Here is a 26,801-nt window from a genome sequence, read left to right as displayed (position 1 = left end):
TAGTTTTATGTATGGTATGCTTGTGTTGTATGGTTTTATATAATGGGCTTTTAGATATTTTCCTTTAAATATTAGATTTGTTCAATGTACACTGTTTTATTATTGTTGTGAGCCACCCCGAGTTTTCGGAGAGGGGCGGCACACAAATCTAATAAATTATTATTATTATTAAGTAAGGACTGCATACGTTGTTAAGCGAGGACCTGATATGATCGCTTTATCCAACATTCCCTGCAGGTTTTCCTATTGACTTTGCTTGTAGGAAGCTGAGAGAAATCATAATTTGGGGACTGCGGGGATACTGCCATGGCAGGAATTATGAGGCCCCATCATAAGTACCATTTCCTTTAGCACTGAAGTAACAAAGAACTTCGAACTTTGCTGAATGAATGGTCGTAATTCGAGAAGTGCCTGTATTATTTCTTTGTGCTAAAAAAAACCTAATGAGATTGCTTTATACACTTTTTATTTATTATTTATTTACATCCCACCTTTATTTTTATAAATAACTCAGTGTGTCAAACATATCGAACACACTTTATTTTATACCTTGTATTCAAGTTGTGACTTAAAATAATGCAACATTTGATTTAGTGTGATTTGTAAATTGATACCAAGTGAAGTTTAATTCACTCAAAATGCAGCTAATGAGATGTACACAGTTGCGGTTAGGATTTCAGATGCTGCTAATCTTCATGTATGGAAAAAGGAGAGGAAAAAATTCAGGAAAACAAAAAAAAATTAAACAGTTCATTATAATATTAGAGCAAAAATTTGATACAGCTGAACCACATGAATGTGGTCATAGCAACACTAAATTAGAACAAGATGTTGGAATAACTTGAATTCACAGTACAGTATATATATATTTCAATTTTACATCATATTTATTTATTTATTTATTTATTTATTTATTTATTTATTTATTTACTTACTTACTTACTTACTTACTTACATACATACATACATACATACATACATACATACATACATACACACATACATACACATACATTCAAGTCCCAGTGGGTATGGCTAGCTGATGAGGCCAAAATAAGGCCGAAATAGATCCATCCTAGTCTCCCTTAATTTTCCAATTCAGCGAAAAAACCCACAACATGTGACACATACAGATAGAATTGTCGGCTATCAATAAAATTAGCTGCCTTTGAAATGGCCCTGGGTTGGGCGGAGAGGCAAATAAGGAGCTGTGATGTTCCTTCAATACACCAGGGTGATTTGACACAAAAATATGTAACCCTTCCCTGGTGCAGAGCTGAAGGGATTGGATACTGTAGCCTAGAGGATAATTCTCTGCCTTACAAGGCAAAGGTTGCAGGTTCAAGTCCCAGCGGGTATGGCTAGCTGATGAGGCCAAAATAAGGCCGAAATAGATCTATCCTAGTTCCAGGTCCTCATTTTACCCACCTCAGAAGGATGGAAGGCTGAGTCAACCTTGAGCTGGTGATGAGATTTGAACCGCTGATCTTCAGATCTACAGACAGCTTCAGTGGCCTGCAGTACAGCACTCTACCTGCTGCGCCACCCCAGCTCTTGTTGTTCAGCTTTACTCTCTGATTTTATTAACCATTAATTTAAACTATAACTGCACTCTTTTTCTCTTTAACTGTAATTTTTCATTAATACGGATACAAAAATTATGTTTTAAAAAATTTATTGCTTATTTCCATCAAGCTGGAAATGTCACTTCTGGAGTTTTGAATTCAAATAATAACCAGACTGAGACCTATCTGTAGTGGCCACAGTAGAGCTGAATGTGATTGTGATTTTAGCACAAAACTGAGAAGCAGGAATATGAACCATCTTACGGTTGCATATAAAACAAGAACTTAGCTAATTTGTAATATGGGGCACCCAAAAAACAATTAGATGATAAATAACTCTGCAGCTTCAAATCTTCAGATTTGCCAGAGGCATCTGCAATTATTCTGTGAAAGGAAGTATGAGTTTAGACTTTAAGTGAATCAAACAATCCATTATTCATTCCAGAGTATAGGAATAAGGAAATAAACCCATTGTGGCTACAACACAATTTGGGGCGATCATTAAAAGGTTCTCAACTTTACAAACATACTCAGATCCATTATTGCTGTTATTGTTTCCCTTCTTTTCTTAAAAAGATATTAAAAGATATTTAATGTGATGGTATACTTTTCAATATGCTGTTACAGAAACCACTCTGAACACCAGGGGGAAAAATGAACAGGGCATGAGAATAAATTTATTTTTATAGAATTATTACAATTCCTGCCCAAAAGTATAATTAGTTCCAAGTGACTAGTGCAACTATTAGAGAAGTGTTTGATTAAATTCTTAACTTCAGGGTAATTTCATACCAATAAACAGATGAGTCAGGACGAGGTCAAAAAAGTCAAAGTGAAGTTTTGATCATATAGTGATAACCACAATCCTAATTTTCTTACCCCTCCCGCCCACAGAGAAAGCTCCTGAATAAATATTACTAGACAATTCACATGTTCCATTCTTAGCGCATTAGTATTTTAAGCAGACGTAGTCCTCAACTTACAACAGTTTATTTAGTGAAGGTTCAAAGTTACAATGGCACTGAAAATGTGACTTATGACAGTTGAAGTCCACAAGTCTAAAAGTACTATATAAAAAATTATGAACTACAAACAACCAGAAATTTAAGAATATTAAAATAACAATCCGTCCATTACCCTGGGGGGAGAATCATTGACCCCCTCAGAGAGGGTTTGCAACTTGGGCGTCCTCCTCGATCCACAGCTCACATTAGAGAAACATCTTTCAGCTGTGGCGAAGGGGGGCGTTTGCCCAGGTCCGCCTGGTGCACCAGTTGCGTCCCTATTTGGACCGGGAGTCACTGCTCACAGTCACTCATGCCCTCATCACCTCGAGGTTCGATTACTGCAACGCTCTCTACATGGGGCTACCTTTGAAGAGTGTTCGGAAACTTCAGATCGTGCAGAATGCAGCTGCGAGAGCAATCATGGGCTTTCCCAAATATGCCCATGTTACACCAACACTCCGCAGTCTGCATTGGTTGCCGATCAGTTTCCGGTCACAATTCAAAGTGTTGGTTATGACCTATAAAGCCCTTCATGGCACCGGACCAGATTATCTCAGGGACCGCCTTCTGTGGCACGAATCCCAGCGACCAGTCAGGTCCCACAGAGTGGGTCTTCTCCGGGTCCCGTCAACTAAACAATGCCACTTGGCGGGACCCAGTGGAAGAGCCTTCTCTGTGGCGGCCCCGCCCCTCTGGAACCATCTCCCCCCAGAGATTAGAATTGCCCCCACCCTCCTTGCCTTTCGTAAGCTACTTAAAACCCACCTCTGCCGCCAGGCATGGGGGAATTAAGATTCCTTTTCCCCCTAGGCCTTTACAATTTTATGCATAGTATGTTTGTATGTATGTTTGGTTTTTTATATTAAGGGGTTTTTAATTCGTTTTTAGTATTGGATTACTATTGTACACTGTTTTATGATTGCTGTTAGCCGCCCCGAGTCTTCGGAGAGGGGCGGCAAACAAACAAACAAATAAACAAATCAATCAATCAATCAATCCTTTAATTTGAAATTGATGATATATAGAAATATATTGAAATTGATGATATATAGAAATTAATAACCAAAACATTTTTTTCTTATACCGACTGTATTTGCCAGAATAAGAAAACAAATGAACAAAAAGAATGTGTTTAATGGAATGACATACTTCAATTTTTATATTTTCTTTTTCCTTTGTTCTGTAGATGTATTTATATTGTTATGTGTTTGTGTTCTTTTTTCTTTTCTTCTTGTTGTTTGTATGTATTGTTTCTTGTTTTTTTAATATTTAAACTTTAATAAAAATTAATTTTTAAAAAATGAAGTCCACAAGATTTAAAGTTGCCAAGTTTGGGGATCCCTGGAGAAACTCAGTATTCTTCTGTTTATAAGGGCTTAATATGTGGATGTGTCCAACAAGGGTCTTGTGATGGGTCATTTGTGAGTCTTCCGTGAGCCTTGTGATGGGTATTATGACATGGAGGTTACATCAGGCTGGGGTCATTGGGAGGTGAACTCTTGGTAGTGTTTCATGGGTTCCTAATCAGCAGTTACCAACCCACCAGCAGCTCACCTCCCAATGACCCCAACCTGATAGGACCTCCCTATCATAATGCCCATCACAAGGCTCACTGAGGATTCACAGTTGACCGATCACAACACCCTCATTGGAAACATTCACACATTAAACCCTTATAAACAGAAGACCCACACCTAAAGCCCTTATAATGAGCCGGGGTGGCACAGCAGGTAGGGTGCTGTACTGCAGGCCACTGAAGCTGACTGTAGATCTGAAGGTCAGCAGTTCAAATCTCATCACTGGTTCAAGGTTGACTCAGCCTTCCATCCTTCCGAGGTGGGTAAAATGAGGACCCGGATTGTGGGGGCAAATATGCTGGCTCTGTTAAAAAGGGCTATTGCTAACATGTTGTAAGCCGCCCTGAGTCTAAGGAGAAGGGTGGCATAAAAATTGGATGGATGGATGGATGGATGGATGGATAGATTAGATAGATAGATAGATAGATAGATAGATAGATAGATAGATAGATAGATAGATAGATAGATAGATAGATAGATAGATTAGATAGATAGATAGATAGATAGATAGATGATAGAAAGAAAGAAAGAAAGAAAGAAAGAAAGAAAGAAAGAAAGAAAGAAGAACGCTGACACTGACATGCCTTAAACTCCACCGAAAATGTTACCTAGCCTTGTATCGAAATGTTTGGAAACCAATCCATGAACTAGGTAGGAGAACAAACCTTCCCTCTCATCCTACAGATATCGCCACCATTGCAAACCAAAAGTGAATGCTAGAATTTGGCCAAACTGTTGTAAAACTGTGGGATATGATTAATCCTAAATGTAGAATTGCATCCTGGTTGCTGAACATCCAAAGTGTTGTCACATGACTTCAGGGCAGGGATGGGCTGCTCCCAGGACGGAGGGGGCGCCATCCCGGTAACGGAAATGGAGCTGGGTGTGCAGCTGCAGCTGAAGGGCGGTCGGGCGTGTGCGCCAGCCGTGACATTTGCTTCCTGCACATGCAGGAAGCAAAATCTCACATGAGGATCCGCGCGACGACAGGATCTTGTTGATTTTGGCTGATTTTTTGCTTCCGCGCATGCACAGAAGCAAAAAAAATAGGCAAAAATCACTGAAATCTCACAGTCACATGCATTCTTGTGTGAGATTTTGCTTCCTGCATATGCACAAGAAGCAAATCTCACACCGGGCGCATGCGCTCGACCCCCACTCGCGCACCTACCACCGCTGCACAGCCAGAGGCTTCCTGGTAAACGGAGGTAAGTGCTGCCCCTCACTGCTACAGGCGGAGGGGCATAAGCATTGGAACTTTGAATCAAGGCCGTAAATATCCCCCAAGAAGCTCCTTCAGAACTTGAAACCAGTAAGCGACCATTCCTAAATTGAGGACTACCTGTATAAACGTGATGACATCAGAGAATGCAGTTGCGAGAGCTATCATGTGCTTCCCTAAATATGCCCATGTCACACCAACACTCTGCAGTCTGCATTGGTTGCCGATCGGTTTCCAGTCACAATTCAAAGTGTTGGTTATGACCTATAAAGCCCTTCATGGCATCAGACCAGAATACCTCCAGGACCGCCTTCTGCCACACGAATCCCAGCGACCAGTTAGGTCCCACAGAGTTGGCCATCTCCAGGTCCTGTCGACTAAACAATGCCGTTTGGTGGTACCCAGGGGAAGAGCCTTCTCTGTGGCGGCCCCGGCCCTCTGGAACCAACTCCCCCCTGATATCAGAGTTGCCCCCACCCTCTTTGCCTTTCGTAAGCTCCTTAAAACCCACCTCTGTCGTCAGGCATGGGGGAATTGAGATATTCCCTTCCCCCTAGGCTTATAAAAAAATTATGCATGGTATGTCTGTATGTATGATTGGTTTCTCAAATTAGGGTTTCTTTTAAAATTAACTTAAATATTAGATTTGTTTATATTGTTTTATTACTGTTGTTAGCAGCCCCGAGTCTACGGAGAGGGGCGGCATACAAATTTGATCAATAAATAATAATAAAATAAATCATCCTACTGTGAGGCCAAAGCCATCGTGGACTTGGAGTCTTTAGCCTAGCATACTTTATGCCTTAGAATGTATTCTTGCTGTGGGAACTTGGGAGGGGCTGTTGCATGAGGGATGTCACTGGTGAGACCACATTTGGAATACTGTACTGTGTTCAGTTCTGGAGACCTCACCTCCAAAAAGATATTGACAAAATTGAACGGGTCCAAAGACGGGCTACAAAGAAGGTCTTAAGCATAAAACGTATCAGGAAAGACTTCATGAACTCAATCTGTATAGTCTGGAGGACAGAAGGGAAAGGGGGGACATGATCGAAACATTTAAATATATTAAAGGGTTAAATAAGGTCCAGGAGGGAAGTGTTTTTAATAGGAAAATGAACACAGGAACAAGGGGGCACAATCTGAGGTTATTTGGGGGGGAGATCAGAAGCAACATGAGAAAATATTATTTGACCGAAAGAGTAGTAGATGCTTGGAAAAAACTTCCAGCAGACGTGGTTGGTAAATCCACAGTAACTGAATTTAAACATGCCTGGGATAAACATATATGCATCCTAAGATAAAAAACAGGAAATAGCATAGGGCAGACTAGATGCACCATGAGGTCCTTTTCTGCCATCAATCTTCTATGTTTCTATAATGTAGAGATGTAGCCATAACAAATTCCTTCTACATTCTCAAGGTCATCCTTTGTTCAATACCTGCCCAGAAGCTGGTGGGAGTAACGGACACATTGGCAAAAGACAACTGGCCAACGTGGATGAACTTGTGGTTGTGGAAACAGGAGAATGGATTTTAAACTGGGTGGAGGAACCCTCGTAGCTCTAGATTCGGGTTTCTCACAGATGTGCCAACATGGCTCTCTTAATAAATTGGAACTTTGAGGAATGCCGTGGCTCGGACCTTGTTTTGATTTCAAATGCTATTTGGAACCCTGATACCTACAAATTGACTTTCTTTCTTTCTTTCTTTCTTTCTTTCTTTCTTTCTTTCTTTCTTTCTTTCTTTCTTTCTTTCTTTCTTTCTTTCTTTCTTTCTTGATTGGATTTGTATGCCGCCCCTCTCTGCAGACTCGAGAAGGCTAACAACAGCAGTAAAACAGTATATAACAAAATCCAATACTAAAAACAGTTAAAAACCCATTATATAAAAACCAATCATACATACAAACATACCATGCATAAAATTGTAAACGCCTAGGGGGAAAGTGTATCTCAGTTCCCCCATGCCTGGCGGCAGAGGTGGGTTTTAAGCAGCTTACGAAAGACAAGGAGGGTGGGGGCAATTCTAATCTCTGGGGGGAGTTGGTTCCAGAAGGCCGGGGCCGCCACAGAGAAGGCTCTTCCCCTGGGTCCCACCAAACGACATTGTTTAGTTGACGGGACCTGGAGAAGGCCCACTCTGTGGGACCTAATTGGTCGCTGGGATTCGTGCAGCAGAACGCAGTCCCTGAGATAATCTGGTCCGGTGCCATGAAGGGCTTTATAGGTCATAACCAACACTTTGAATTGTGATCGGAAACTGATCGGCAACCAATGCAGACTGCGGAGTGTTGGTGTAACATGGGCATATTTGGGAAAGCCCATGATTGCTCTCACAGCTGCATTCTGCACGATCTGAAGTCTCCGAACACTTTTCAAAGGTAGCCCCATGTAGAGGGCGTTACAGTAGTTGAGCCTCGAGGTGATGAGGGCATGAGTGACTGTGAGCAGTGACTCCTGGTCCAAATAGGTGCACCAGGCGAACCTGGGCAAACGCCCCCTCGCCACAGCTGAATGATGTTTCTCTAATGTGAGCTGTGGATCGAGGAGGACGCCCAAGTTGCGAACCCTCTCTGAGGGGTCAATGATTCTCCCTCCATGACTATCAGTAGCTTCTTACTCACTGCGTTCAGTCCTCAATCTAAACTTTTCTCTTTGCAGAATGTGCAACCTCAGCTCTCCAGTGTTTGAGCAGGAAGTAATATCAATCTACGCTTTATCTGCAGTGAATTAATCCTGCTGCTGGTAATCTATGGGAAGAAAAGAATTCCTGCAGCTTTCTTCAATGTAGGAAGATAAGCTTTCAAAATTAGGTTGAATGTAATGAGCTGTTGGAGCAGAAAATGAGAGGAGTAGCAAAGCCATAATAGCCAGAGGCCTTTGGAAACAGACCATGCTATAATAAATCTTGGTTAGGGATATACTGTCGTTCTAAATCATGGTTTGGGCTAACCACAGTAGTTTGGTTCACAAATAACATAAAGAGGAGTGTAGAATTTGTTCCAGGATAAGGATTATATTTGTCTTTTAAGTAGCATCCTGGGACCTATTTTCAAAAGAGAGAAAATACTTGGAGCAGGGCCAGCCCCTAAACAGGATTTCCATTCATTTGGAGAAACTAGGTTCGAATGAAAGTTCATCTCAAGAGGAATGTTTTCCTTTCAAATCAGAAGAACGAAGGTTCATTCACAAAGGAAAGTCCCGGGAATCTAGGAGTTTACTATTCTATAACTGTAAATTGCCTATATAACTGCCTTGGACTTTACTATCCCACCTGTGTAGGCTTAGGAAAAGTAGCAAAACTGCCATTGTAGAGTCCAAAGCTAAATTCCAAACAGTGTAGTATAGCCAAAGAAACAAACAGGGGAAGAATCAGTGAGTTGGTCAAAAGCCAAACCAGTTTGAATCCAGGTCATCGTTTCCAAGAAAACAAATGCTAGTCAGCAAAGATCAGTCTTTGGGTCAGTGTTTCTCAACCTTGGCAACTTTAACACAATTAGATCTTGCCCCCTCTGACCAATAAATGTGATGCATGGTGTATTTGGATTTTTTGATTGAGTAATATATAGGGGGTTTAGCTGTAGTTTTTTTAATGTATTAGATTTGTTTTGTACGCTTTGTTTCTATATTTATTCTGTGAGCCGCCCTGAGGTTTTGGAGAAGGGTGGCATACAAATCTAATTAATAATAATAATAATAATAATAATAATAATAATAATAATAATGATAATAATAACAGTAACAGTAACAGTAAAAGTAATATACTCAGCATGCTCAATAAATATAACATACTCAGCTGCTGCAAAATGATCGCACAGAATGACTACAAGCATAGACACGATGCTGTGGCACAGATGATACACTGGAACTTGTGCCAGATCTACCATCTACAAGTGGCAAAGAACTGGTGGGATCATAAGCCCAAAAAAGTGATCGAAAATGAGCAAGCAAAACTACTGTGGGACTTCAGACTTCAGACTGACCGAATTCTGAAGCATAACACACCAGACATTGTGATCGTGGAGAAAAAGAAAGTATGGATCATCAACATCGCAATCCCAGGAGACAGCAGAATTGAGGAGAAGCAGCTAGAGAAAATAGTGAAATACGAAGATCTAAAAATCGAGCTGCAACGACTCTGGCATAAGCCAGTGAAAGTGGTCCCAGTGGTACTTGGCACGTTGGGCGCAGTGCCAAAGGATCTCAGCGGACATTTGAAAATCATCGTAATTGACAAAATCTCCATCTGTCAATTGCAAAAGGCCGCTTTGCTGGGATCAGCACATATAATTCGCCGCTACATCATGCAGTCCTAGGTGCTTGGGAAGCGCCCGACTGGTGATGAAATACGAAATCCAGCATAGTGATCTCGTTTGCTGTGTTGTATTGACATAATAATAATAATAATAATAATAATAATAATAATAATAATAATAATAAGAAGAAGAAGAAGAAGAAGAAGAAGAAGAAGAAGATGAATATGAATATGAATAAGAATGTGGACTTCAACTTCCAGAATTCCCTAAAGTTGAGAAATGCTGTTGTAGGTAGTGAAATCATTACCTAAGAGAGTTGTCAATTACAATACAGTTGGTCCAGAATGCAACCACGCAAACTATTGTGCACTCCATTGTGTCTGCCAGTGCACTGCATGGAGGATTGGTGCAACATGGGTGTAGCTAGGGGCATTAGCTTTAAAGCCCTACATGGCTTGGGCCAGACTATCTATGAGACCACCTACTACTACATAGCTTCCAGTGACCGATAAGGGCCCACAGAGTTGGTCTTCTCCAGGTCCCATCAGCTAAACAGTGTTTGCTGGTGGGTCCGTGACGGAGGGCCTTCTCCATGGTGGCTCCGACTCTCTGGAACCAGCAACCTCCTGAGATCTGGACTACTCCCACCCTACTGGCCTTCCGGAAAGCTGTAAAGACCTGGCTCTTCCAGCAGGCCTGGGGCCATTAATCTGATGGCATACCATTGAGATCCAGCCATAAATGGTTTTTAATGGTGCATGCTCAGAGAGCCCCAAAAAACCCCACCAAAAATTAGACAAAAAAAGATGACACCGTGCACGGACCAGCAAAGGTAGCACTGGAGCCACCACATACAATTGCGCAATTGGTGGACATTACTACCATCATCCTCTCACTTTTGTGGCAGCCTTTCAAATTCTGGAATTCAGTAATCCCTCGCTACTTCGCAGTCCAACTTTCATGGATTCGCTACTTCACGGGTTTTTTACATCCATTAAATCCATTGAAAATTTTAAAATCCATTAAAAATTCATAAAATTCTTCTACAGTACTATTGTACTCTATTAAAGAAACTGGTAGGATATCACATGTAGTTCCAGCTGAGAAACATTATAGAATGATTGTTTAATGCAAAGGGTGGGTTTTAAAAGTCCAAATACTCGTTAAATACATAAAAATATATCTTTCCTCTACTTCGCGGAAATTCGTTTTTCACGGGTGGTCTTGGAACGCATCCCCCGCGAAAAACAAGGGATCACTGTACAGTGTTCCCTTGATTTTCGCGGGTTCAAACTTCGCGAAAAGTCTATACCACGGTTTTTCAAAAATATTAATTAAAAAATACTTTGCGGTTTTTTCCCCTATACCACGGTTTTTCCCGTCCAATAACGTCATATGTCATCACCAAACTTTCATCCACCTTTAATTTAAAAAAAATTAAAATAAACTTTAATAAATAAACATGGTGAGTAATAATCTAAATGGTTGCTAAGGGAACAGGAAATTGTAATTTAGGGGTTTAAAGTGTTAAGGGAAGGCTTGTGATACTGTTCATAGCCAAAAATAGTGTATTTACTTCCGCATCTCTACTTCACGGAAATTCGACTTTCGCAGGCGGTCTCGGAACGCATCCCCCGCGAAAATCGAGGGAACACTGTACTGCTATCATGTCCCCCCTAGTCTTTCTTTTATTTAGACTAGCCAATCCCAAATCTTGCATATTTTTTAATCTCTAGGCCGTTAATCATTTTAGTTGATCTTCTCTATATTTTTTTCCAAAGTCTCAACACCTTTTTTTTGTAATGTGGTGACCAAAACTCGTTGCAGTATTCCAGATGTGATATTACTATGCCTTTATAAAGCAGGACTAATACTTTCATGTGATTTTGATTCCCTGCCTCTGTTTACACAATCAAGCGTTGTATTAGCTTTTTTGGCTGCAGTCCCACCTTGCTGACTCATGTTCAAGGATGCTTCTCACTAGGTTTGCATAGGGTCACCACCCAGTGAGCTGCACTGGTTCCCAGCCAGCTTCCAAATGCAACTCACAGTGCTGGTTATCAATTTTACACCCCTAATCTTCCTGCCCTCTATACTCTGATAGGGAAGGTGTGTCCCAGATCTCTTCCCTAAGACAATGAAACATCTAGTACAGTGATGGGGAACCAGTTTTGGTTCACGTGTCAAAAGGGTGTGTGTGTGTGTGTGTGTGTGTGTGTGTGTGCATATGCTAACATAGAATAGAATAGAATAGAACGGAGTGGAATGGAAAGGAATGGAATAGAATAGAACAGAACAGAACGGAACGGAACGGAATGGAAAGGAATAGAATAGAATGGAATGGAATAGAATTTTATTGGCCAAGTGTGATTGGACACACAAGGAATTTGTCTTTGGTGCATATGCTCTCAGTGTACATAAAAGAAAAAGATACATTTGTCAAGAATCATGTGGTACAACACTTAATGATTGTCATAGAGGTCAAATAAGCAATGAAGAAACAATCAATATTAATAAAAATCTTAGGATACAAGCAACAAGTTACGGTCATACAGTCCGAAGTGGGAGGAAAAGAATGATAGGAATGATGAGATAAAACTAGTAGAATAGAAGGGCAGATTTAGTAAAAAGTCTGACAGTGTTGAGGGAATTATTTGTTTAGTAGAGTGATGGCGTTTGGGGAAAAACTGTTCTTGTGTCTAGTTGTCTTGGTGTGCAGTGCTCTGTAGCGACGCTTTGAGGGTAGGAGTTGAAACAGTTTGTGTCCAGGATGTGAGGGGTCAGTAAATATTTTCCCAGCCCTCTTTTTGACTCATGCAGTATACAGGTCCTCAATGGAAGGCAGGTTGGCAGCAATTGCTTTTTCTGCAGTTCTGATTATCCTCTGAAGTCTGTGTCGGTCCTGTTGGGTTGCAGCACCAAACCAGACAGTTATAGAGGTGCAGATGACAGACTCAATGATTCCTTTGTAGAACTGTATCAGCAGCTCCTTGGGCAGTTTGAGCTTCCTGAGCTGGCGCAGAAAGAACATTCTTTGTTGTGCTTTTTTGATGATGTTTTTGATGTTAGGTGACCATGATCTAAAATGCTATTGCTAAATATTATAACTATTCTACGGAGAGGGGCGGCATACAAATCTAATAAATAATAATAATAATAATAATAATAATAATAATAATAATAATAATAATAATAATAATATTCAGGGAGGCTTCCCTAAAGTGCCATAGGTTTGCCATCACAGCTCTAGTATATATGATTATCAGCAAAAGTAGAACATGTCCTTCTTTTGTCATTTCTTCTCTCCGGGAGGCATAGTGTTAAAATCAAGCATTGTCTGTTTTTTTTCAGTATTTTAAAATATCTACAAGCTATCTCTTCCTGAAAAGATTTAATCAGTGACACGCTGAAAGCTTTTGCCTCCTAACCAGCTCTAGCACATTCCTGGGATTGAAAAACTAGTCTGACGCCAGCAAGTCATTTCATATACAAGAAGAACTCTCTTGTTTGTATTTGCTATAGTTTTCCACTGTAATTTTTCTTACAGATGCCAGCATAGTTAAAAAGTTAATGTGTTCTCCCCGCCTCCATTTGTCCTTCTTTCTAATGGTCCACATCCTCCTTTGCTGATTCAGATATTCAGTCATTCTAATCTGATAGATCCCAGGAAGTATCCAGAAGGCAGGACAAGAAGCAATGGTGGGAAACTAAACAAGGAGAGAAGCAACTTAGAATGACTCTAAAGTGTGCAATAGGGTTGATATTCCTGGAGGCGTCTGTAATATGGTAAATGATTTAGCTTTACTAGATAAATGGTCAAAGCAATGGAAACTGCAGTTTAATGTTTCCAAATGTAAAATAATGCACTTGGGGAAAAGGAATCCTCAATCTGAGTATTGTATTGGCAGTTCTGTGTTAGCAAAAACTTCAGAAGAAAAGGATTTAGGGGTAGTGATTTCTGACAGTCTCAAAATGGGTGAACAGTCAGGCGGTAGGGAAAGCAAGCAGGATGCTTGGCTGCATAGATAGAGATATAACAAGCAGGAAGAGGGAGATTGTGATCCCCTTATATAGAGTGCTGGTGAGACCACATTTGGAATACTGTGTTCAGTTCTGGAGACCTCACCTACAAAAAGATATTGACAAAATTGAACGGGTCCAAAGACGGGCTACAAGAATGGTGGAAGGTCTTAAGCATAAATCGTATCAGGAAAGACTTAATGAACTCAATCTGTATAGTCTGGAGGACAGAAGGAAAAGGGGGGACATGATAGAAACATTTAAATATGTTAAAGGGTTAAATAAGGTCCAGGAGGGAAGTGTTTTTAATAGGAAAGTGAACCCAAGAACAAGGGGACACAATCTGAAGTTAGTTGGGGGAAAGATCAAAAGCAACATGAGAAAATATTATTTTACTGAAAGAGTAGTAGATCCTTGAAACAAACTTCCAGCAGACGTGGTAGATAAATCCACAGTAACTGAATTTAAACATGCCTGGGATAAACATATATCCATCCTAAGATAAAATACAGAAAATAGTATAAGGGCAGACTAGATGGACCATGAGGTCTTTTTCTGCCGTCAGACTTCTATGTTTTTATGTTTCTAAGGAGAAATTTCCTGACAGTAAAAACAATTAATCAGTGGAACAGCTTGCCTCCAGAAGTTGTGAATGCTCCAACAGTCGAGGGTTTTTTTTAGAAGAGATTGGGCAACATTTTGTCTGACATTGTATGTTGTTTCCTGCTGGAGCTGGGGGTTAGATTAGAAGTTCTTCAAGGTCCTTTACAACTCTCTTGTTCTGTTATATTCTGTTATGTATACATTTTGGTAGTGGCCTCTATCTCCAACTGTCCTGGTCTTCAGAAATCCTGTTGAGACATGGCTCTTTCCTTGAGCCTTTGTCATGTTTGTCACTTGGGCAAAAGGAATCCTCAATCTGAGTATTGTATTGGCAGTTCTGTGTTAGCAAAAACTTCAGAAGAGAAGGACTTAGGGGTAGTGATTTCTGACAGTCTCAAAATGGGTGAACGGTGCAGTCAGGCGGCAGGGTAGGTTTGTAAGTGGAAAATGGTTCTTGAGAAGAGGCAAAAAAATCTTGAACACCAGGTTCTATTCTAGAAAAGTTCATAAGTAGAGGCATTCTTAGGTAGAGGTACCACTGTATTTTTAAAAACAAAGGGTGATTATATTTGTTCAGGTGGTTGCGATAACCCTGAAGAAAGTTTAAAGGTTTTGCCAAGGAAATTATGTCAGGAGATTTGAGTGCTGATGGAAGACTATTCCCTGGAGCTCATTTGGTTTGCAAACAGCTATGCCAACATTTTCAATTCTTGGTTTGTAAGATCTCTCCCCTGCAATCATGAAGATTCATCGGGTTTTGTGGTCTCAGCAGGTGTCCCTCCACCCTCTCACGCTTGGAAAACAAAGTCCACTTGCTTTTGTTAAAGGAAAACTAATGAGAATTGCAGCATGGAGCTAGCATTCCAGTGAATATCTGGAAATATTCATTTATACCCAATTTATTTATTTATTTATTTTATTATTTATTTATTTATTTTATTATTTATTTATTTATTTTATTATTTATTTATTTATTTTATTATTTATTTTGTCCAGTGCACAATACATATTGGAGAGAATAGGCATGAAGTATTATATATAAAGAGAAGATATAAAAGTATAGGTGAACATATTAGAAAGGAAGAAAAGATAAATGAGATAAGGAGAGACAATTGGACAGGGGACGGAAAACTTATGTATGCCCCTTACTGACCTCTTAGGAACCTGGAGAGGTCAATCGTGGATAGTCTAAGGGAGAAATGTTGGGGGTTAGGGGTTGACACTACTGAGTCCGGTAATGAGTTCCATGCTTCGACAACTCGATTGTTAAAGTCATATTTTTTACAGTCAAGCTTGGAGTGATTAATATTAAGTTTGAATTTGTTGTGTGCTCTTGTGTTGTTGCGGTTGAAGCTGAAGTAGTCATTGACAGGCAGGACGTTGCAGCATATGATTTTGTGGGCAATACTTAGATCGTCGTAGTTCTAAGCTTTCTAGACCTAGGATTGATAGTCTGCTTTCGTAGGATATTCTGTTTCGAGTGGAGGAGTGAAGGGCTCTTCTGGTGAAGTATCTTTGGACATTTTCGAGGGTGTTGATGTCCGAGATGTGGTATGGGTTCCAGACAGATGAACTGTATTCAAAGATGGGTCTGGCAAAAGTTTTGTAGCCTCTGGTGAGTAGTGTGAGATTGCCGGAGCAGAAGCTGCGTAGGATCAGGTTAACAACTCTAGAATTGAATTGCTCTATTGGTATTTCTAGTCCCTGCATTGCAGATCTGCAAAATGGGCTCGTAGTTGCACATGTAACTACATTCTGATCAGCTGCAATCGTCCTGTATGCTTTAAACATATTTTCTAGAGTCACATCATACACTGAGTGTTTATACATCAAGTTAAGCCACAAAACAACTAACCTAAAGACACTGTGAAAATCCAGCTGGGTTTTTGCATATTTGTAAACAACCTGTAGAATCTTGGTGGGAATTATTTCCGTGTTCTCAGTTCAATTTTGTCTTGAGCATTAACCGAGCTGAAAGCTTCACATTTTGCATTCAACATTTCAATATTCAATATTTTGCCTCAAACACACAACACTTCAGCTCTTGGCTCAACAACATGCCTCTTATTGCCACCAACTTGGCACTAATGATGTACATTAAACACACACAAGTTTATACAATGATTAAGTCTAGGGAAATGGTCTCCTGGCTTTGCTCACTCTGCCAAAAATTCTTTTTTCAAATAGCATGCTTGAATTTTTAGTGTTTACTTATGGAGGGGCGATTCTGAAATTCCAGTCCATAATATAATAGGCAGTGTATTTGCATTTTGTGAAGTGCACTAGTACAAGCAAAGCCCTTAATCTGAAAAGCATTAAAGCAGCACATCCTATAGAAGGTTCCCGTTAGCTACTTTAAAATCCTTCCATACTGTCTTCATATATACATGATACATAGAGCACATTTCCAGTGGAACCATCAGCAATGTGAAATATCTATATAGAGCTGGCTTGTGTGACCGAAACCTGGCTGGGCCAGGAGGGAGGAGTTCCTCTCTCTGAAATTTGCCCAGCCAGGTTTCGGATATGGCATCAGCCTCGACCTCAGGGAAGGGGGGGAGGAGTGGCTATTATAGCCAGGGAGAGCCTGTGCCTGCATAGACTCATTGCTCCAGAGATTGTGGGTTGCGAGTCCCTCCTGGTGAAGTTGGACTTAGGGGTTCAGGTGGGCTTGTTACTCATGTACCTGCCTCCCAGCTGCGTGTCAACAGCCCTGCTGCTGGAGGAGGTAGCCGGGCTGGCAGTGGGGTTCCCCAGGCTTATGGTCTTGGGGGACCTTAACCTGCCGTCACTCGGTGAAACCCCTGGGCTAGCACAGGAGTTCATGGCCACCATGACAGCCATGGACATGACTCAAGTAGTGCAGGGTCCAACTCATGAGGGGGGGCACGCACCCGACATGGTATTCCTCTCTGAGCAATTGAGTAATGATCTGAGATTAAGGGGCTTAGAAGTGCTGCCTTTGTCATGGTCAGATCATTTTCTACTGCGGCTTAACTTCCTGGCTCCAATCCTTCCCCGCAGGGAGGCGGAACCCATTAAGAAGTTCCGCCCCAGACGCCTGATGGACCCAGAGGGCTTTCAGAGGGAGTTTGGGGTTATTCCAGATACACTCATCCACAGTTCGGCCGATCAGTTTCCGGTCACAATTCAAAGTGTTGGTCATCACCTATAAAGCCTTTCATGGCACCGGACCAGGGTATCTACGAGACCGCCTTCTGCCGCACGAATCCCAGCGACCGGTTAGGTCCCACAAAGTAGGCCTTCTCCGGGTCCCGTCAACCAAACAATGTCGCTTGGTGGGGCCCAGGAGAAAAGCCCTCTCTGTGGCGGCCCCGGCCCTCTGGAATCAACTCCCCCCGGAGATTAGAACTGCCCCCACCCTCCTTGCCTTTCGTAAGCTCCTTAAAACCCACCTCTGCCATCAGGCATGGGGGAACTAAGATATTCTTTCCCCCTAGGCCTTTACAATTTATGCATGGTATGTTTGTTCGTATGAATGTTTAGTTTTTACAATAAGGGTTTTTTAGTTGTTTTTAGTATTGGATTTACATGATGTTTTTTATTACTGTTGTTAGCCGCCCCAAGTCTACGGAGAGGGGCGGCATACAAATCCAATAAATAAATAAATAAATAAAATAAAATAAATAAATGCAAAAATAACCAAAGAAGGTATTCAAAAAACAGTCTTACTGAGAAGATGTGGTTGCTTTAACACTCAGGCATTCTACTCTTGAACTGATTCATTTAAATGGAGTTTCTCAACCTTGGCAGTTTAAGATATGTGGACATCAACTCCCAGAATTCCCAGAACAGAACAGCAATAGAAAGAGCGCTTAGACTTATATACCACTTCACAGTCCTTTACAGCCTGATCGAAGCGCTTTACAGAGTCAGCCAATTACCCCCAACAATCTGGGTCCTCATTTTACCCACCTCAGAAGGATGGCAGGCTGAGTCAACCTTGAGCCTGGTGAGATTTGAACTGCCAAATTGCAGTCAGCCAAAATCGCATGCAGTACTGCCCTCTAACCACTGCACCACTGCGGCTCAATGGACCATTTTAATCTTTTCCTGTACTACACAAAACTAAATACAGTGGTACCTCTACCTACGAATGCCTCTACTTACAAACATTTCTAGATAAGAACCAGGTGTTCAAGATTTTTTTGCCTCTTCTCAAGAAACATTTTCCACTGACCAGCCTGAGGCTCCGAAACTGTAACTGGAAAAGGCAGGGAGAAGCCTCTGTGGGGACTCTCTAGGAATCTCCTGGGAGGAAACAGGGCCAGAAAAGGTGGGGAGAAGCCTCCGTGGGGCCTCTCTAGGAATCTCCTGGGAGGAAACAGGGCCAGAAAAGGCGGGAAGAAGCCTCTGTGGGGCCTCTCTAGGAATCTCCTGGGAGGAAACAGGCTGGAAAAGATGGGGAGAAGCCTCTGTGGGGCCTCTGTAGGAATCCCCTGAGAGGAAACAGGGATGGAAAAGGCAGGAAGAAGCCTCTGTGGGGCCTCTCTAGGAATCTCCTGAGAGGAAACAGGGACGGAAAGGTGGGGAGAAGCCTGTGTGGGGCCTCTCTAGGAATCTCCTGGGAGAAAACAGGGCCTCCACCCTCCCTGTGGTTTCCCCAATCGCATGCATTAATAATTAATAATAATTTATTAGATTTGTATGCTGCCCCTCTCCGAAGACTCGGGGCGGCTCACAACAATAATAAAAAATAATATGATAGCGAAACAAATCTAATATTAAAAAAGAAGCATATAAAACCCTATCATATTTAAAAATTATTTGCTTTTACATTGATTCCTATGGGAAAAATGGCTTCTTCTTACAAACGTTTCTACTTAAGAACCTGGTCACGGAATGAATTAAGTTCATAAGTAGAGGTACCACTGTATTCAAAGGTTTAAATGTTAAAGGAACACTACCTCTTTAAAAAAAAAACAACAACAACTGGTACCCAAGTACTGAAAGTTCTCAGATTCTTTACCTGTAAGGATGCTTCACTGGCGTTTAGGTCTAGAATGCCTCCATCTGAAAGGCGGGAGCGGTAATGGTCTCCTGGAAAAGGGAAGTCTGCGGTGAGAAACTGGTCGTCTGCTTGAATCTCTGTTTTGGATGCCTCTGAGTGCAACCCGTCCAGGGCGCAATGCCCATTCTCACGATCTGTTCTGGAGGGGCTCTTGCTGTCCTTACCACCTGCAACAGTTCTGGTAATGACCCCAAACTTTCTCGTCCTTTTGCCATTTTGGGTGGTTTTCCCACTGGGCTCGGAGGTCGGCCTGGCTTTGGGTTCGGTGCTCTTGCTATTGTTGCCATTGGACGGAGGAAGTGGGGCCTTGCGCTTGATTCGGCGTAACATGATCAAGTAGATGAAGCCGCCATTCCAGCACTGATCAGCTAGGTAACTGCAGGAAAAAAGAAATAAAAGAAAATTGGATTGGATTGTTTGATTGATTGATACGTTGGGTTTTAGCTGTAGTTTTTTTTTAATGTATTAGATTTGTCTTGTATGCTTTGTGTCTCTATTGTATTCTGTGAGTTTTCGGAGAAGGACGGCATACAAATCTAATAAACAATAATAATAATAATAATAATAATAATAATAATAATAATCTGTTTCTTTGTGCAGACTCTGTAAAGAAACAGATGAAACAATCGATCACATACTCAGCTGCTGCAAAAAGATCGCACAAACTGACTTCAAGCATAGACATGATGCTGGGGCACAGATGATCCCCTGGAACTTGTGCTGGAACTACCATTCACCAGTGGCAAAGAACTGGTGGGATCATAAGCCCGAAAAAGTAGTCGAAAATGAGCAAGCAAAACTACTGTGGGACTTCCGACTTCAGACTGACCGAATTCTGAAGCATAACACACCAGACATTGTGATCATGGAGAAAAAGAAAGTATGGATCATCGACATCGCAATCCCAGGAGACAGCAGAATTGAGGAGAAGCAGCTAGAGAAATTAGTGAAATACGAAGATCTAAAAATCGAGCTGCAACGACTCTGGCATAAGCCAGTGAAAGTGGTCCCAGTGGTACTTGGCACGCTGGGCGCAATACCAAAGGACCTCAGCGGACATTTGAAAACCATCGGAATTGACAAAATCTCCATCTGTCAATTGCAAAAGGCCACTTTACTGGGATCGGCAAACATAATTTGCCGCTACATCATGCAGTCCTAGGTGCTTGGGAAGCGCCTGACTGGTGATGAAACACGAAATCCAGCATGATGATCTCGTTTGATGTGTTGCACTGACCTAATAATAATAATAGTGAAAATGCAAAGTTTTATATACACTGGTCAGAAAAATGAAAGGAACACTTAAACAACACCAAGTAAATCAAACCTCTGTGAAATCAAACTGTCCACTTAGGAAGCAACACTGATTGACAGTCAATTCCACATGCTGTTGTGCACATTCAACTTTGTACAGAAAATAAGTATTCAATATTTCATTCATTCAGATCTAGGATGTGTTATTTGAGTGTTCCCTTTATTTATTTTTGAGCAGTATATTTGCTTGAGTAAACAGCCTGCAGAATTGTGGCAGGAATTCTTTCCATGCTCTCAGTTCAGTTTTGTCTTGAGCATTAACTGAGCTGAAAACTTCAAATTTAACATTCAACATTTCAATATTCAATGTTTTGCCTCAAACACACAACAGCTCTTGGCTCAACAACTTGCCCCTTATTGCTACCTACTTGGCCCTACTGATGTACATTAAACACACACAGGTTTATACATTGATGTCTTCAGTCGTGCTTGGCAAAGAACCCTCTGCGCATACGCAGAGGCTTTTGTGCATGTACAGAAGGCCATTTGCGTGACATGAAAGGGATGCGATGAGAACCAGTAGGGATGGTAAGTGGAACCCACCCTTGCATTGCAACTGTCATAAATGTGAATCAGTTGCCAAGCATCCAAATGTAAACCATATGAGACCATGAGGATGCTACAACGGTCATAAGTGTTGAAAATGGTCAAAGGTGAGTTTTTCCAATGCCACTGTAACTTCAAACGGTCACTAACTGAATGGCTGTAAGTCCATACCTACCTGTATTGTACTGCAATGAATGCATGAATGAATTGTCTCTGCACAGACCTCCACAGGATCTACAATAGTCTGAGATTTTTAGCTCAGATATGGAAGGATCATAAACACAGAAACTTCACAGGAGCCATATTGTCTCTCCTTATCTCATATATCATATATCTTTTCTTTCTTTCATATATCTTCTCCTCTACTTTTATATCTTTTCTTTATATATAATACTTCATGTCTATTCCTCTTCAATATGTATTATGTATTGGACTAACTAACTAACTAACTAACTAACTAACTAACTAACTAACTAAATAAATAAATAAATAAATAAATAAATAAATAAAATTAAAATAAAATAAAATAAAATAAAATAAAATAAATGTTAAAGATCCTAATACAGAAATGGCTTTCTAACAGGAATAGGCAATTTTATGTACTCTCGATGCTTGACTTTATAATTTCCCTTATCCATTAGAACACTTCTTTCCTCCTCCGTCACTCCCATGTATAATAAGGTGCTACCGTAACATAACATATAACAAAGTTTTATCAGGTCTGCTGAAATATGAGAACAGTGTGTACAAATGTAAAATTAATTCCTAAAGAAAAAATAAATTTCAAATGCGGGGTTCTAAGGAAAATTGGAAGAGTTATTAGGTTGGAATTTCTCATGAGGAAAGCATTTCAATTATTTCCTCACAGAATTTAAAACTTGTGTGGAATCGGGAGCTCTCGGCCTACCTATAGAAGATCAAATCTCCACTCGACCTACAGGGTTCAAGAGTTTTGTGAATTAAGTTCAGGGATGTGTTTGTGCTCACAACTGACTCTGATTAAAGATTTAAATGTAGTTACACCAAATAGGAAACCTTGAACAAATGAGACCAGGAGAGATGCCCAGGGAATGGAGATCTTGACACATTTTAAGTGAGTGAGTGAGTGAGTGAGTGAGTGAGTGAGTGAGTGAGTGAGTGAGTGAGTGAGTGAGTGAGTGAGTGAGTAATTTGTTTGTTTGTTTGTTTGTTTGTTTGTTTGTTTGTTTGTATGCTGCCCCTCTCCGTAGACTCGGGGCGGCTAACAACAGTAAAAAGACAATATGAACAAATCTAATATTAAAAGTAATGTAAAAAAAGCAATTTAAAAAACCAATCATACATACAGACATACCATGCATAAATTTTATAAGCCTAGGGGGAAGGGAATATCTCAATATATATACATGATGAAGGTTATAGAGGAGATACTCAAAGTAAAATATATCTAAGAAATAATAGAAAAGAAGATATAGTAATAGAACATATCAATGAAAGAATAGAAGAAGAGATATAGGAATAGAAGAAAGGTATAGGAGATATAGGAGAGCAATAGGACAGGGGACGGAAGGCACTCTAGTGCACTTGTACTCGCCCCTTACTGACCTCTTAGGAATCTGGATAGGTCAAACGGAGATAATCTAAGGGTAAAGTGTTGGGGGTTTGGGGATGACACTATGGAGTCCGGTAATGTGTTCCATGCTTCGACAACTCGGTTACTGAAGTCATATTTTTTACAGTCAAGTTTAGAGCGGTTAATCTTAAGTTTAAATCTGTTGTGTGCTCTTGTGTTGTTGTGGTTGAAGCTGAAGTAGTCTCCGACAGGCAGGACGTTGCAGCATATGATCTTTGACCCCTATCACAATCGTTATGTGCTCTATCTCATGATTCGTGCCAGATGTATCTTTTCTTTTATGCACACCGAGAGCGTAGGCACCAAGACAAATTCCTTGTGCGTCCAATCACACTTGGCCAATAAAGAATTCTCGTCTAGTTTAGTCTCTGCATGCAGATAGGAGTTTCTCCATGCTAAAGTGAATCCTGACTAAACTGGTTCCTTCCAAGCACTGTAGAAATGGTCAAACCAACACTTGATTAATTTGCTAGTGGGATGGCTGAACTAGGCCATTACGGCTTGCTTAACCAACCATAATTTTAAAAAAATCTGACCTAGCATTATTTGTGAAAGACGCCTAGGTGTCTATATTAATATGCCTTCTTTGCAGTTGCTGAATCCACACTAACCCGCTTTGAGATCCTCTGCACAACCTTGTGGAGCCTGCTGTTACAGCTGTTGAGATCTCTTCCCTTTTCCTGGATCCCTCTCTCCTATCCTGTGGACTTCTCAGATTGGACACAGATCGTCATGCCTCCGCATTTAAGGCTATATAGCGGTAGGAAAAGCAAGTAGGATGCTTGGCTGCATAGCTAGAGGTATAACAAGCAGGAAGTGGGAGATTGTGATCCCGCTGTATAGAGCGCTGGTGAGACCACATTTGGAATCCTGTGTTCAGTTCTGGAGACCTCACCTACAAAAAGATATTGACAAAATTGAACAGGTCCAAAGAAGAATGGTGGAAGGTCTTAAGCATAAAACGTATCAGGAAAGACTTCATGAACTCAATCTGTATAGTCTGGAGGACAGAAGGAAAAGGGGGGACATGAGCGAAACATTTAAATATGTTAAAGGGTTAAATAAGGTCCAGGAGGGAAGTGTTTTTAATAGGAAAGTGAACACAAGAACAAGGGGACACAATCTGAAATTAGTTGGGGGAAAGATCAAAAGCAACATGAGAAAATATTATTTCACTGAAAGAGTAGTAGATCCTTGGAACAAACTTCCAGCAGACGTGGTTGATAAATCCACAGTAACTGAATTTAAACATGCCTGGGATAAACATATATCCATTGTAAGATAAAATACAGGAAATAGTATAAGGGCAGACTAGATGGACCATGAGGTCTTTTTCTGCTGTCAGTCTTCTATGTTTCTATAACATCCTGCCAATAAAGACTGGCTTCTATCAAATCTCTGTTTTGTTCTGGCAGCCAGCAGGATTAAATAGGACCCCAAACCCCACTTTTGGCAGCTTGTAGAGTGCTTGAAACCAGCCAAGGTTTCAATAAATTTATCCTCAGAGTATTCAGGAGGTTTTGTACTTTTTATTTTCAGCATTTTAAGCTCCATATGCCTTCAGGATTTCAACCCAGTTTATATTCAAATTTGCCATGCCATTCTAGCTGCTGCTTGTGTTTGTTCCTCTCATTTGGAAGCCCCAGGCTCTCGCGGAAAACGATTACTTTCATATTTTAAGTGATCCTTTAAAAAAAGTGGTGGAGGGGGGAAGAAAGAGTATATTGCTAACCAGATTTCAGCAGAGCTCCGATATTGAAAACAGAAACTGCAGTAATCACTGTTGTGTAACTGGGATTTTCACTCTGGCAAAGGGAGGATTCCGCTGGTTGAAAGTGGATTTTATTTATTTTATTTATTTGTTTTATTTTATTTATTTATTTAGTCCAATACATAATACACATTGAAGAGAATAGATATTTAGTAATACAGTGATCCCCCGAGTTTCGCGATCCCGATCATTGCGAAAGGCTATATCGCGATTTTTCCACCCGATGACGTCACTCCCTTCCTTTCTCATCTTTCTTTCTCTCTCTCTTTCTCTATCTTGCTTCTTCCTCTCTCACACTCTCTTCCTCCCTCTCTCATCTCTTTCTTTCCTTCTCTCTCTTTCTCTATCTCTCCCCCTCTTGCTCTCGAGCGGCAAGCGAGCAGCTGAGCAGGCGGGCGAACGGGCAAGCGGCAAGCGAGCAGGCAGGCGGGCGAACGGGCAAGCGGCAAGCGAGCAGGCGGGCGGGCGAACGGGCAAGCAGCAAGCAGCAAGCGAGCAGGCGGACGGGCGAACGGGCAAGTGGCAAGCGAGTGGCCGGGCGAGCGGGTGACGGGCAAGCGGCAAGCGATCTTGGGGTTTCCCCTTTGCCTGGGCGGCGGGGAAGACCGGGGAAGGTTCCTTCAGCTGCCCAACAGCTGATCTGCTCCGCAGCGCGGCAGCAGCGAGGAGCCGAAGATGGGGTTTCCCCGTTGCCTGGGCGGCGGGGAAGACCGGGGAAGGTTCCTTCAGCTGCCCAACAGCTGATCTGCTCCGCAGCGCGGCAGCAGCGAGGAGCCGAAGATGGGGTTTCCCCGTTGCCTGGGCAACGGGGAAACCCCATCTTCGGCTCCTCGCTGCTGCCGCGCTGCGGAGCAGATCAGCTGTTGGGCGGCCGAAGGAACCTTCCCCGGTCTTCCCCGCCGCCCACACGCAAACTCCACCATCTGCGCATGTGCGGCCATGGAAAAAGGGGCGCGCATGCGCAGATGGTGTTTTTACTTCCGCATCACTACATCCCGAAATATCGATTATTGCGAGGGGTCTTGGAACGGAACCCTCGCGATAATCGGGGGATCACTGTATAACTAAAGAAACGAATAGAAGAAAAGATATAAAAGTATAGGTGAACAAATTTGAAAGGAAGACCTGAAGACAATGAGATCATCAAGAAAATATACGACTGTGCTGAGATGGACAGATTGACAATGGAACTTAATAATCGAAAAGAATCAGACTATTATGAAACCTGGACAAAATGGTACCAATGGACAAAAAAAAGAAACTTAAAAGAAGCATTGAAATAAAACATCAAGAAATCTAAAAGTAATTAGAAGACAATGTCGATAGGAATGTATATACGATGTAGATTCATCTGTAAACATGACTATGTACTTTTAAAAAGAAAGGAAAAAATCAATAAATATATATTTTAAAAAAATTGAAAGGAAAAAAGATAAATGAGAGACAATTGGACAGGGGACGAAAGGCACACTGGTGCACTTATGCACACCCCTTACTGACCTCTAAGGAACCTGGAGAGATCAATCGTGGATAGTCTAAGGGAAAAATGTTGGGGGTTAGGAGTTGACACTACTAAGTCAGGTAATGAGTTCCACACTTCGACAACTCGGTTGCTGAAGTCATATCTTTTACAGTCAAGTTTGGAGCGGTTAATATTAAGTTTGAATCTGTTGCGTGCTCTTGTGTTGTTGCGGTTGAAGCTGAAGTAGTCGTTGACCGGAAGGACGTTGCAGCATATGATCTTGTGGGCAATACTTAGATCGTGTTTTAGGCGTCGTAGTTCTAAGCTTTCAAGACCAAGGATTGATCAATTAAAACGCTTCACATTAAGAAGATGGTAACAGATTCCACTTAACTAATTCATTCACAGCACTTCAAATCTCCACGATAATTATTTTAACATAGGGCTTGAATTATTTCTTCTCATTGACCCAAAGCCATCAAAAGTACTAAATTTCTTCACTTGTTGTGAGATGGTCTCTTGGAAAGCAGAGATCAATTGAGCTGTCAGAAGAGGCCCTTGTGCTTCTTGAAGAGCCATAAAACCAGTAATGGGCAATGCACACCCCACACCCCACACCCCTAGGTACTAGGTTTATGCAACTGGAACTTGAAAAGTGCAAAAAAGGGTAACAAGTATGACCAAGGAAATGGAGCACCTCCCTTATGAACCCAGGTTGCAACGCCTTGGAATCTTCAGCCTTGAAAGACGGAATTTAAGGGGTGACTTGATCGAAGTGTATAAAATCATGCATGGGATAGAAAAGGTGGATA

At 41.3% G+C, this 26,801-nt stretch overlaps 1 protein-coding gene across 5 annotated transcripts in view; it reads right to left on the bottom strand.

Moving 5' to 3' along the window:
- PDZD2 (PDZ domain containing 2) overlaps nucleotides 1-26,801 on the bottom strand; it is a 458,739-nt gene that overhangs the window by 133,044 nt on the left and 298,894 nt on the right. For all 5 annotated transcript variants that reach the window (XM_070743494.1, XM_070743493.1, XM_070743496.1 and 2 more), the window contains one exon: nucleotides 19,243-19,660. In XM_070743494.1, the coding sequence (XP_070599595.1) occupies nucleotides 19,243-19,660 (418 nt within the window). The remainder of the gene's footprint in view (nucleotides 1-19,242; nucleotides 19,661-26,801) is intronic.

The sequence above is a fragment of the Erythrolamprus reginae genome, chromosome 2, assembly GCF_031021105.1.
Source record: "Erythrolamprus reginae isolate rEryReg1 chromosome 2, rEryReg1.hap1, whole genome shotgun sequence".
Taxonomy (NCBI): domain Eukaryota; kingdom Metazoa; phylum Chordata; class Lepidosauria; order Squamata; family Dipsadidae; genus Erythrolamprus; species Erythrolamprus reginae.
The sequence above is the reverse complement of the archived record's forward strand: the minus strand, read 5'-3'. Positions and strand labels throughout refer to the sequence as shown.